The sequence below is a fragment of the Trachypithecus francoisi genome, unplaced genomic scaffold, assembly GCF_009764315.1.
Source record: "Trachypithecus francoisi isolate TF-2019V2 unplaced genomic scaffold, Tfra_2.0 Lachesis_group14, whole genome shotgun sequence".
NCBI classification, from domain to species: domain Eukaryota; kingdom Metazoa; phylum Chordata; class Mammalia; order Primates; family Cercopithecidae; genus Trachypithecus; species Trachypithecus francoisi.
In genome coordinates, this window is record NW_022681459.1 from 40,487,445 (window position 1) to 40,500,688 (window position 13,244).

At 41.1% G+C, this 13,244-nt stretch overlaps 1 protein-coding gene across 1 annotated transcript in view; it reads right to left on the reverse strand.

The window, feature by feature from the left end:
• Positions 1-4,807: 4,807 nt before the first annotated feature.
• LOC117095992 overlaps positions 4,808-13,244 on the reverse strand; it is a 31,759-nt gene continuing 23,322 nt past the window's right edge. Inside the window, exons 34-45 of the mRNA XM_033232863.1 lie at positions 12,830-12,857; positions 12,251-12,312; positions 11,809-11,836; positions 11,245-11,319; positions 9,572-9,636; positions 9,149-9,176; positions 8,586-8,660; positions 6,919-6,983; positions 6,419-6,446; positions 5,910-5,974; positions 5,048-5,075; positions 4,808-4,962 (exon numbers count right to left, since the gene is read on the reverse strand). Of these exons, the coding sequence (XP_033088754.1) occupies positions 4,877-4,962; positions 5,048-5,075; positions 5,910-5,974; positions 6,419-6,446; positions 6,919-6,983; positions 8,586-8,660; positions 9,149-9,176; positions 9,572-9,636; positions 11,245-11,319; positions 11,809-11,836; positions 12,251-12,312; positions 12,830-12,857 (633 nt within the window). The 3' untranslated portion in view covers positions 4,808-4,876. The remainder of the gene's footprint in view (positions 4,963-5,047; positions 5,076-5,909; positions 5,975-6,418; positions 6,447-6,918; positions 6,984-8,585; positions 8,661-9,148; positions 9,177-9,571; positions 9,637-11,244; positions 11,320-11,808; positions 11,837-12,250; positions 12,313-12,829; positions 12,858-13,244) is intronic.

Below are 13,244 nucleotides of genomic sequence, written 5' to 3' on the forward strand. Positions count from 1 at the left end.
GTGCTGGGATTACAGGCTTGAGCCACCGCTCCCAGCTGTTAACTGATTTTTAAAAAGAAATGGTTATAAGTCTTTTTTTTTTTTGAGACGGAGTCTCGCTCTGTCGCCCAGGCTGGAGTGCAGTGGCCGCATCTCAGCTCACTGCAAGCTCCACCTCCCGGGTTTACGCCATTCTCCTGCCTCAGCCTCCCGAGTAGCTGTGACTACAGGCGCCTGCTACCACGCCCGGCTAGTTTTTTGTATTTTTTAGTAGAGACGGGGTTTCACTGTGTTAGCCAGGATGGTCTCGATCTCCTGACCTCATGATCCGCCCGTCTCGGCCTCCCAAAGTGCTGGGATTACAGGCTTAAGCCACCATGCCCGGCCTGATTTGGGTTTTGATTTTGACTTGGTTTGAACTGCTTGACAGGACCAGTCTTGGGAACTTGCCCACTCCATTTCGGTTGACGTGTGGCCTGATCACCCACGGCGTGCCTTTATCCGCACTTTGGTTTTGGTTTTGATTCTGATTTGATGTGAGTTCCTGGAACCCAGTGTCCCGCAGATGGTTCAAATGCATTCAGTCTGTAGCGGCAACTGCTTTGCTAACAGAAGTAGAAAAATAAATTAGAAGAAACCTAATTGTGAGCACACCTCACCAGTTAAGAAGTATCCTAAGTAAAAAAAAAAAAAAAAAAAAAAGAAACAAGGTAGCTTACTAACTCAAAAATCTTAAAGTATGGGGCTATTCTGTTAGAAAAAGATGATTTAACATAAACCCCTGAAAATGCTCTTAACCCAGCAGATTTCCTAACGGAGGATTTAAATCTTAATTGCCATACAAAGGTCCGACTAGACTAGGAGGAACTCCCTTCAGGACAGGATGATAGATAGTTTCTCCCAGGTGACTGAGGAAAAAAACCACAATGGGTATTCTGTAATTGAGGGAAACTCTTATAGAAGCAGAGTTAGGAAAATTGCCTAATAATTGGTCTGCTCAAATATGCGAGCTGTTTGCACTTAGCCAAGCCTTAAAGTACTTAACAGAACCAGGGGAAAAAAAAAAAAAGCCATCTATACTAATTCTAAGTTAATTTGGACTAAACAAAGTCTTGTTAATACAAAGGATAACTGAAATCCCACACTTACAAAGATTTCCACAAAAGTAAAGTTTGCTAAAAGTTAACAATGTAACATGTATTATAGTAACTTCTGATCTGTGGCCTTAGACAGTCTAGTCCACAGATATGAAGGAAGTTTGCTTTGGAAAAGAATAGTTATCATCTTTGAAAACAACAATAAAAAAAAAAAAAGGAAGGGGGGCAGAATTTATATAAAAAGGAATGTTATATGGAAAATTCTTGACCTGAAATAAATTAACTAGTTGTTTAAAGAAAGGGATGTTTGCAATAAGTCAGAAAGTTGAGGCATGTCGAAGAATTGTCTGTGAAAGTCATAAAAAAAGTGTTAGAAAAATTTATGCAAGAAATGTTGTATAATTTAAACTAATAATCCTCCTGAATGTAAAACTATTGAAAAAACAGTTTATGTGCAAGGTGTATAAGAAAAGTAAAATATGCCTTTGGTAAAAGGACTATAAGGAGGCATAAGAATGTTTATTTTTACTTACATTAAAAGGTTAAAAAATTTTTTGAAGGTTTAAGCAAGTTTTGAAACGTTAATTGTAAAGAAAATTCTGTGTGGAAACATACTGGCTACAGTTAAAGGGTATCATCCAGTTTCTCTGTGAACTGGACATTAAAATAAAGATACAACGGGGTTTTCTGAAAGCACTAGCCTGCTGTTTGACAAAAGGTATAAAAGGTTAAAAAAGCCTATAAAAATCTTATCTTATAGTCAGATATTAAAAATTGAATAAATATGTTTACAAAGTTTTCTTCAAACTAAGTTGAACATTAATAACACTAATATAAAGGTGAAATCTAGCTTATCTGGCATAAACATACAGGAAGCATTGTCAAATATAAAATGGTGTTTGGAGTTCTTTGGTCTTAAAAACTAATAAAAATAGATGCTAAAGGAAATTTCTCGGTAAGAAGGCACCAAGGACTATAAAGTTCACTGCTGATGTCCCCACATTTAAAACAAAAGGTCCATTTCTTAAAAATTATATACTTGATTTCATCTTTCACTTTCCTTTCCCTCAAAACTAAAAGTCTTTTAGCACATGTACCACCCCTAGAATTTCCGGTAAACCAGCGCCAGCCTGAAGATCATGTTCTCATCAAAGGGTAGAAAGAAGGAAAACTCGAGCTGTATAAACATGTGGCTGCTGGGCCATTGCATGGTGGCGGTTGTGATGAGGTTCTGAATTTTTAATTGTATATATTTAAATTTATTTAACCATGAAGAGGCACATATATGACTGAGAACCACACTAGACGGGACAGCTCCAGAGATCCAGAAATGAGGGAAGACATGACTCCCTTATCCTAGAGTTTTTTTTTTTTTTTTTTTTTTTTTGCAGAATCATTTGCTGCTCTGATTCTAGCCTACATTTAAGGTTACTTCCTGGGCATCTGCACAAGGGTCAGTCACTCTGTGGGGCTGGGGAGATGATCATGAGGACAATATCCAGGTCCAGAGGGATTCCAGCAGGGGGCGCTCTTGCACCCAGTGGACGAGCATGGCTCTGCACGCCCTGTTTAGACAAGATCAGAGCAGCAGGAGCAGAGGGGTAGGGGCATCTCACTGTCCTCAGGAGCTCACCCTCATCTCCAGGGACCCTGACGCAGAAGCTGAGCAGGCTCCAGGATGAGTGTGGGGCACAACAGACTGAGAAGAAAACCCTTCCACACCTGCACTAGATCCCAGCCTGGGTGCAACCTAGAACTCATCCCAGGGGGTGTTCATTAAAACATCCATTGGGCCTAACATGTCTCCCCCAGGACTGAACTCTGGGATAAGGACAAACGAGGAAGAGACAGTCGCTCCCCTGGCAGTAAACACCATGGCCAGGGTTTCTCTTCCATATGCGGGAAGACCCCGAGTGTGATACTGATGATGTTAAACCATCTCCAAAGTGGAAACTGATGTGTTGCGGATTCCACAGAAGAGTTGCGAGGATGACCTGGACTCTACGGTCAGTCCCCACCCCTTTGCCGAGCTCACCCTCTGCTGGATCTCATGTCTCTCCCCACCTCCCCTGCTACTCGGGAGCGCTGTCACTGTCATGGCCAAGAACTGGGGGGCTACGTCTAGTTGAAACACATTTCCGGCCCAGAAATGTGATTATGTTATACATAATATCATATATATTATGTATTTGTATTATATGTAATATCATATATTTATAGTATATATACAATATATTATATAGCATATATAATGTCATATACTATATATATATAAATATATTATATATTATATATATGTATATTTTTTGAGACAGAGTCCCCTCTGTCGCCCAGGCTGGAGTGCAGTGGTACGATCTTGGCTCACCGCAAGCTCTACCTCCTGGGTTCACACCTTTCTCCTCCGGAGTACCTGGGACCACAGGCGCCCGCCACCACGCCCGGCTAATTTTTGGTATTTTTAGTAGAGACGGAGTTTCACTGTGTTAGCTAGGATGGTCTCAATCTCCTGACCTCGTGATCCACCCGCCTCGGCCGCCCAAAGTGCTGGGATTACAGGCCTGAGCCATCGTGCCCAGCCATATGTATTATATTTCTCTTATATATATACACACTTACAGTGGGCTGGGCGCGGTAGCTCACGCCTGTAATCCCAGCACTTTTGGAGGCTGAGGTGGGGGGGATCACTTGAGATCAGGAGTTCGAGACCAGCCTGGCCAACATGGTGAAACCCCGTCTCTACTAAAAATACAAAATACTAAAAATAGAAAAATAGCCTCATTTATACCACAAGCCCCCAGTATATTATGTTCCCCATGTCTTACCACGATTTCAAACAACTTTCGGATTTATTTTCAGTTCCTGATTTCTACCACTCAGACTGGGCTGGAGGAACTCTAAGAAACGGACTTCGTCCAAATTTGGGCTCCTCTTCCTCCCTCATGCAAACGAACTCTTAAAGATTAGTCCACCAAGTCTTCTAGAGATGTCTACACAAGTCTGAATTTTAGGGTCAAAGTGGCTGAGGTTTAAGTTGAGTCAGTATGGCCCGTTCCTGACTCTTAATGGTTTTTAGTTTGAAGAAGATAAAATGCATGAATCATACTAGGGCAGAAAGAGTTCACAATAGGTGTTTTGGTGACAAAGCACTTGTCCTACATAGCCCAAGGGTAAATGCCAATACATATTCAGAATGGAGCAGGGAAATTGAAAAGAAATTTAAACCCATGTACTGTTTCATATCCTGGCTCTTAGCAACTGAGTGACCTTGGGCAAGTTATTTAACCTTTCTGAGCCTTAATTTTCTCACCCTAAAATGGAGGTAACAGTATTGTCCCTATCACTCCCAACCCCCTTACTGTTTGGTAAGAATTACATGAGATAAAAGGATATGTAACTAGCACAGTGCCTGGTACAAACTAAGGAGTCAGTTAATATTACCTCTTCTTCCTCCCCCAGCTCAGCTCCTTTCCTCTTCCTTATCCAGGAAACACAGAAATATATGGATTCACCGTAGAAGCTGGACCCAGCTCCTCAGATGCAGCAGATGGATGGGCACACTCTGTAATGACCCAGGATGGGGCGGTGTTCTCCTCCAGGGTGACTGAGAATGTGAGCCTCAGAATGAAAAGTAAGAACACCAGGCTCCATGAGGACTGGCTGCAGCCACAAACTGCAGGTCACTGTTCACAGGTGCTCAGTAGGAAGAGAAAGGGGTTTGTGATATTTTTTTCACCCAGATGGAAATATGCATTCATAAAATGATGGCAGCTGGGCGTGGTGGCAGGCGTCCCTGATCCCAGCTACTTGGGACACGGAATCCAGAGAACTCCTTGAACCTGGGGGTTGGGGGATTTCTTCAGCCGAGATTCTAACATCTGAGTCCAGCCTAGGGGACAAGAACAAGGCTTCATCTCAAACAAACAAAACATACATATACACACACACACACACACACACACACACACACTTACGGAGGTAAGCTTGGAGTCCCTTATTTGCCTGCAATAGGAGAAAGGGAAACACTATGAGGATCAGATCACATGGAGTCCTGTTGGCACAGACCTTTTTTTTTTTTGACGGAGTCTTGCTCTGTCGCCCAGGCTGGAGTGCAGTGGCGCGCTCTTGGCTCACTGCAAGCTCCACGTCCCGGGTTCACGCCATTCTCCTGCCTCAGCCTCCCGAGTAGCTAGGACTACAGGAGCCCGCCACCACGCCTAGCTAATTTTTTGTATTTTTAGTAGAGACGGGGTTTCACCGTGTTAGCCAGGATGGTCTCAAGCTCCTGACCTCGTGATCCGCCTGCCTCGGCCTCCCAAAGTGCTGGGATTACAGGCGTGAGCCACCATGCCCAGCCAGTACAGATCTTTCATTCACTTGGTGACATTAGAAAACAACATGTCAAACAGTGATCAAGTCACTGGCCCCGTGAATGAAGCATAGACGATGCTTGTGCAAAAGGCAATGGGTTTTCATGGAATATTTAGCAAGTCCATGTTGGCTGACAAATACAAAATATTTTTCAAGAAGAAAAAGTTGCTACTGAGAAATATGCTCACTACAGGATAGTTTCTAAGTGATGCTCTCATTTTTGACCACCATCATCCAATCGGACTCAGTTGGTCATAAACTCCGGTGACCAGTCACTGGAGTCCATGATCAACTAAGACCTGATGGACGACAGCCATCAATATGGTATTCCCTTGATATTCCAGCGAACAAAAAATTGCAATTGTCTTCTATAATGTACTTGGTCAGGTTTTTGTATCTTCATTTCATTAATAAGGCAAGAGGAACCAGGAAAAACATTTCTTCAGACAAAGAAATGCATCTTACCATCGCCCGTCTCTTGAGATCTTCAAAACTATCAGGTGGACTCTCACTGAGATCTTTGCCCAAATCTAGGAGAAGATAGAGTGACAGTGCATTGCTGCTGCTGGGGAATCCCACAAGGAGCCTTGGGGGATGTGGACTGGGGCTGGAGTGCATGGAGGTGGGCAGTTGACTAACATGGACTGAGCTGCTGCTGGACCATTCTCCTTGGTGTTGAAGGAAGGCAAAGGAGAGGGGCAGAAAGAAATGAAAGATCCTTGGCTTTCTAGCTAGGGCAACCTCATCAATGTGAAATAGTCATCTTAAGAGTTGGGAAAGACAGAGGAGTGACTACTAGTGGGGTTTCTTTGAGGGTTAATAAAGAGGTTCTCAGATGAAATTCTAACAATGGTTGCACAATGGTGAAAATATAGTAAAAACGCTGAATCACCTACTTCAAATGGGTGAATTGTTTTGCATGTCAAATACATCTAAACAAAGCTGGTTTTTTTTTTTTTTAAATAAATACGTACGGTGGTCGTACTCAGCTCTAGATGAATCCTGCAAAAAGAGAAAAGAAAAACAAACACCATGAGGATCAGATGATGCTGGGTTCTGTTGGTAAAGGCCTTTTATTAACTTGGTGAAATAAAAAATCGGACGTCAAGCAGTGGTCGAGTCACTGGCCGCCAAAAAAGCATAGAGACTGCTTGTGGAAATTCCGTGGGATTTTTTTGGGAATATTTAGTAAGGGACCATGTTGGCTGACAAATACAAAATTATTTTTCAAGGAGAAAAGCTTGCTGTTGAGAACATACTCACTACCAGACAGTTTGTAAGTGATGTCGTCCTTGGACTGCCATCGTCAATCAGGCCTCAGTTGGTCATAACCTGCAGTGATTGGTCGCTAAAGTCCATGACCAACTGAGGCCTGATTCATGATGGCAGTCAAAAATGATATTCACTTGATAGTCTAGAAGCCCCAGAAAAAAACAACACAAGTTTCTCTTCCAGAGAAAGAAATACGTCTTACAAGTTCTGATCCCATATTCTCCTCCACACCGCCATGTGCAGACGCCTGCAGATCTTCATCAGAATCTAGGAGAACACAGAGTGACGGTCAGTGCATTGGTGTTGCTGAGGAATCCCACAAGGAACCTTGGGGTGTATGGAGTGTACGGAAGTGGGCGATTGACAAGCATGGGCTGAGATGCTGCTGGACCATTCTCCTTGGCATCGAAGGCAGGCAAAGGAGAGGGCCAAAAAGAATTGAAAGAGCCTTGGCTTTCTAGCTAGGGCAACCTCATCAATGTGAAATAGTCACCTTAAGAACAGTTTAATACAGAAAGGCACTGTATGGTTCAGCGACAGCATCTCATCACACCTCCTCCCCACCATTTGAAGGTCCAGGCAAATCCCCAGTTTTATGAAATGTTACAAGATCATTTAACTTCTTGGATCTACATACCCTGCCACTACGTCAAGTTGTAGTAAAGCATACATCTTTATCATTTGAATTATTCAGTGTGCATTTTAATGAGACTACATTCAATGAGTTACATTCAGGATGCTGTGACAATAATGAGAAAAATCTTAATTCATAATCTAAGCTTCACCTTGGGCAATGAGAGAAAAACAGCAGTGTAACATAGAACAGATGATAAATCAATAATGATTGCAGAGTACAATGGAATAGAAAACAGGAAATCCAGAAAATAACAACAAAACCGAAAGCTGGTTCTTTGAAAAGATCGGTAACATTGATAAACCTCTACCTTGGCTACCCACAAAGGAAAGAAAGAAGTCACAGTATACTAATAATCTTAGTTTAAGAGGAGTCGAATAAAAAAATAGTAAATAATAAAGGAATATTCTGAACACATCTGTGCTCACAATTGGATACAATCGATGAAATGAGCGAATTTATAAAATCTATGTTAGAAGAACAAAAGTCTTCTCAGGAGAAATAGATCATCTGAATATGCCTATATTTACTTTAGAATTTTAGATATGGAATCAATGATTAATATCTTTTCAAACAACTAAAACACTATATTCAGGTGATTTCACTGGTAAATTCTACCAAAATTCTTATAAAGAAAAATATAGTCTTTATACAAGCAAGTCATCATAACCTGAAGTATTTCCTCAGTTACATTTTAAAATTTATGTTTCCAAATAAGACACAGGAAGGTTTGTAATAGCTGTATTCATAATTGACCAAACTGAAAGCAAATGTCTAAACATTTGAGATGTCCTTAACCATCAAGAGTGAACCAAGCCTGGGCACAATGGTGAAATCCCTTCTCTACAAAGATAATAATAATAATAATAAACTTGATATAGTGGCATGTGACTTATGGCCAGCTACTTGGGAGGCTGAGGTGGAAGGATCACCTGAACCTGGGGAGGTCAAGATCGCAGTGAGCTGTGATCGCACCAGTGCACTCCTGGGCAACAAAGGAGACCTTTTCACAAAAAAAATAAAATACTGAAAACAAGAACTGAACTCTAAGTTGTCAATGTTACTTTACTTGTATACCTGTGTCACCCACCATTGATTTAATGCATAAATTGGCACAAATGAAATAAATGAAGAACATGACACAGCATTGACTGAGTTTCTCTAATATGGGGCACTGAATGAATAAACTGCAATTATTTGCTTAAGTGAACTTAATGATTTAATTTCCACACTACCTTTATTGTCTGCACAACAAAGTGTGCTCCATTGGCGTAGTTTTCTTGTCCAGCCCTTGGGACAGATACGCAAACCTGCAAGGTAGAGCAGACTTCTTATAGATTCTTGGATATGTATTATAATAAAGACAGTGCTTGACATGCTGCTGGCAGAGGACAGCAGAGAAATTAGTAAAAACTTATTCCCAGATGAAACTTTTGATTCCAGTTTTTACCGTCTGCTTTTCAACTCTACTTGAATTTAGATTTGGGTTCTAGGAGGATTTTGCAAGGTTCATTGCACTTAAAACGGACTGTTTCTGCAGGCAGATACCTTTATTTAGATGAGACAATATAGAAAAGCAGCAGATCCAAGTCACCAAGAATGGCCTGGGATCAAATCCTACTTAGAATCTGCACATACCTGGGACAGTGAAATGAACCCGTGTGCCTCAGTTCCCTATTCTGAGATGTGGGAATGTTAGTAGATCTAACAACGCTGAATCACCTACTTTAAATGGGTACACTGATTTGCATGTCAACTACGTTTAAATAAAGCTGTTAAAAAAAAAAAGAATACGTACAGAGGTGAGACTGGGCTTTCGACTTTCTCTGCAATAAGAGAAAAACAAAACAAAACAGTGATCAGGTTACTGGCCCCGAAAGAAAGCGTAGAGGATGCTTGTGGACAGTGCAGTGGGGTTTTTTTTGGAATATTTAGCAAGCGTCCATGTTGGCTGACAAATACGAAATTATTCTTCACGGAGAAAAGTTTGCTATTGAGAAACATACTAACTACCAGACAGTTTGTAAGTGATGCCGTCCTTGGACTGCCATCGTCAATCAGGCCTCAGTTGGTCATAACCTCCAGTGACTGGTCGCTGAAGTCCATGACCACCTGAGGCCTGATTCATGATGGCAGTCAAAAATGATATTCACTTGATAGTCTAGAAGCCCCAGAAAAAAACAACACAAGTTTCTCTTCCAGAGAAAGAAATACGTCTTACAAGTTCTGATCCCATATTCTCCTCCACACCGGCATGTGCAGGCGCCTGCAGATCTTCATCAGCATCTAGGAGAACACAGAGTGACCGTCAGTGCATTGGTGTTGCTGAGGAATCCCACAAGGAACCTTGGGGTGTATGGAGTGTACGGAAGTGGGCGCTTGACAAGCATGGGCTGAGAAGCTGCTGGACCATTCTCCTTGGTGTCAAAGGCAGGCAAAGGAGAAGGCCAGAAAGAATTGAAAGAGCCTTGGCTTTCTAGCTAGGGCAACCTCATCAATGTGAAATAGTCACCTTAAGAACAGTTTAATACAGAAAGGCACTGTATGGTTCAGCGCCAGCATCTCATCACACCTCCTCCCCACCATTTGAAGGTCCAGGCAAATCCCCAGTTTTATGAAATGTTACAAGATCATTTAACTTCTTGGATCTACATACCCTGCCACTACGTTTATCATCTACCCTGTTCAAGTTGTAGTACAGCATACATCTTTATCATTTGAATTATTCAGTGTGCATTTTAATGAGACTACATTCAATGAGTTACATTCAGGATGCTGTGACAATAATGAGAAAAATCTTAATTCATAATCTAAGCTTCACCTTGGGCAATGAGAGAAAAACAGCAGTGTAACATAGAACAGATGATAAATCAATAATGATTGCAGAATACAATGGAATAGAGAACAGGAAATCCAGAAAATATCAACAAAACCGAAAGCTGGTTCTTTGAAAAGATCGGTAACATTGATAAGCCTCTACCTTGGCTACCCACAAAGGAAAGAAAGAAGTCACAGTATACTAATAAAAGGAGTCAAATCAAAAAATAGTAAATAATAAAGGAATATTCTGAACACATCTGTGCTCACAATTGGATACAATCGATGAAATGAGCGAATTTATAAAATCTATGTTAGAAGACCAAAAGTCTTCTCAGGAGAAATAGATTATCCGAATACGCCTATATTTACTTTAGAATTTTAGATATGGAATCAATGATTAATATCTTTTCAAACAACTAAAACACTATATTCAGGTGATTTCACTGGTAAATTCTACCAAAATCTTATAAAGAAAAATATAGTCTTACCATACAAGCAAGTCATCATAAGCTGAAGTATTTCCTCAGTTACATTTTTAAAATTATGTTTCCAAACAAGACACAGGAAGGTTTGTAATAGCTGTATTCATAATTGACCAAACTGAAAGCAAATGTCTAAACATTTGATATGGCCTTTACTATCAAAAGTGAACCCAGCCTGGGCAGAATGGTGAAATCCCTTCTCTACAAAGATAATAATAATAATAATAAACTTGATATAGTGGCATGTGACTTATGGCCAGCTACTTGGGAGGCTGGGGTGGAAGGATCACCTGAACCTGGGGAGGTCAAGATCGCAGTGAGCTGTGATCGCACCAGTGCACTCCTGGGCGACAAAGGAGACCTTTTCACAAAAAAATAAAATACTAAAAACAAGAACTGAACTCTAAGTTGTCATTGTTACTTTACTTGTGTACTTGTGTCACCCACCATTGATTTAATGCATAAATTGGCACAAATGACATAAATGAAGAACATGACACAGCATTGACTGAGTTCCTCTAATATGGGGCACTGAATGAATACACTGCAATTATTTGCTTAAGTGAACTTGATGATTTAATTTCCACACTACCTTTATTGTCTGCACAACAAAGTGTGCTCCATTTACGTAGTTTTCTTGTCCAGCCCTTGGGACGGATACGCAAACCTGCAAGGTAGAGCAGACTTCTTATAGATTTTTGGCAATGTATTATAATAAAGACAGTGCTTGACATGCTGCTGGCAGAGGACAGCAGAGAAATTAGTAAAAACTTATTTCCAGATGAAACTTTTGATTCCAGTTTTTACCGTCTGCTTTTCAACTCTACCTGAATTTAGATTTGGGTTCTAGGAGGATTTTGCAAGGTTGATTGCACTTAAAACGGACTGTTTCTGCAGGCAGATACCTTTATTTAGATGAGACAATATAGAAAAGCAGCAGATCCAAGTCACCAAGAATGGCCTGGGATCAAATCCTACTTAGAATCTGCACATACCTGGGACAGTGAAATGAACCCCTGTGTGCCTCAGTTCCCTATTCTGAGATGTGGGAATGTTAGTAGATCTAACAACGCTGAATCACCTACTTTAAATGGGTACACTGATTTGCATGTCAACTACGTTTAAATAAAGCTGTTAAAAAAAAAAGAATACGTACAGAGGTGAGACTGGGCTTTCGACTTTCGCTGCAATAAGAGAAAAAAAAAACAAAACAAAACAGTGATCAGGTTGCTGGCCCCAAAAGAAAGGATAGAGGATGCTTGTGGACAGTGCAGTGGGGTTTTTTTTGGAATATTTAGCAAGCGTCCATGTTGACTGACAAATACAAAATTATTTTTCAGGGAGAAGAGCTTGCTATTGAGAAACATACTAACTACCAGACAGTTTGTAAGTGATGCCGTCCTTCGACTGCCATCGTGAATGAGGCCTGAGTTGGTCATAACCTCTAGTGACCGGTCGCTAGAGTCCATCACCAACAGAGGCCTGACCCACGATAGCAGTCAAAAATGATCTTCACTTGATAGTATAGAAGCCCCAGAAAAAACAAAAAACAAAACAAAAAAAACATTTCTCTTCCAGAGAAAGAAATAAAGTCTTACAGGTTCTGATTTCAAATCCTCCACGCCATCATGTGCAGACGCCTGCAGATCTTCAACAGGACCTAGGAGTACATAGAGTGATGGTCAGTGCATTGGTGTTGCTGAGGAATCCCACAGGGAGCCTTGGGGGCTGTGGACCGGGGCTGGAGTGTATGGAGGGGTTGGTTGACAAGCATGGACTGAGCTGCTGCTGGACCATTCTCCCTGGTGTTGAAGGAAGGCAAAGGAGAGGGGCAGAAAGAAATGAAAGATCCTTGGCTTTCTAACTAGGGCAACCTCATCAATGTGAAATAGTCGCCCAAAGAACCGGTTAATATAGAAAGCCACTGTACTATAGAAACAGAAAGTAGATTCGAGACTGCCTAGATCCAGGGGTGTGGGAGTTGGGAAAGACAGAGGAGTGACGACTAGTGGGGTTTCTTTCACGGAGAATAAAGAGGTTCTCAGATGAGATTGTAACAATGCTTGCACAACCGTGTAAATATAGTGGAAACGCTGAATCACCTACTTTAAATGAGTAAATGGTTTTGCATGTCAACTACGTTTAAATAAAGTTGTTAAAAAAAAAAGAATACGTACAGAGTTCAGACTGGGCTTTCGAATTGCTCTGCAATAAGAGAGAAAAAAAAAAAACAACAGTGATCAGGTTACTGGCCGCGAAAGAAAGCATAGAGGATGCTTGTGGACAGTGCAGTGAGGTTTTTTCTGGAATATTTAGCAAGCGTCCATGTTGGCTGACAAATACAAAATTATTTTTCAGGGAGAAAAGCTTGCTATTGAGAAACATACTAACTACCAGACAGTTTGTAAATGATGCCGTCCTTTGACTGCCATCCTCAATCACGCCTCAGTTGGTCATAACCTCTAGTGACCAGTCGCTAGAGTCCATGACCAAGTGAGGCCTGACCCATGATGGCAGTCAAAAATGATATTCACTTGATAGTGTACAAGCCCCAGAAAAAACAAAAAACAAAACAATAAAAACATTTCTCTT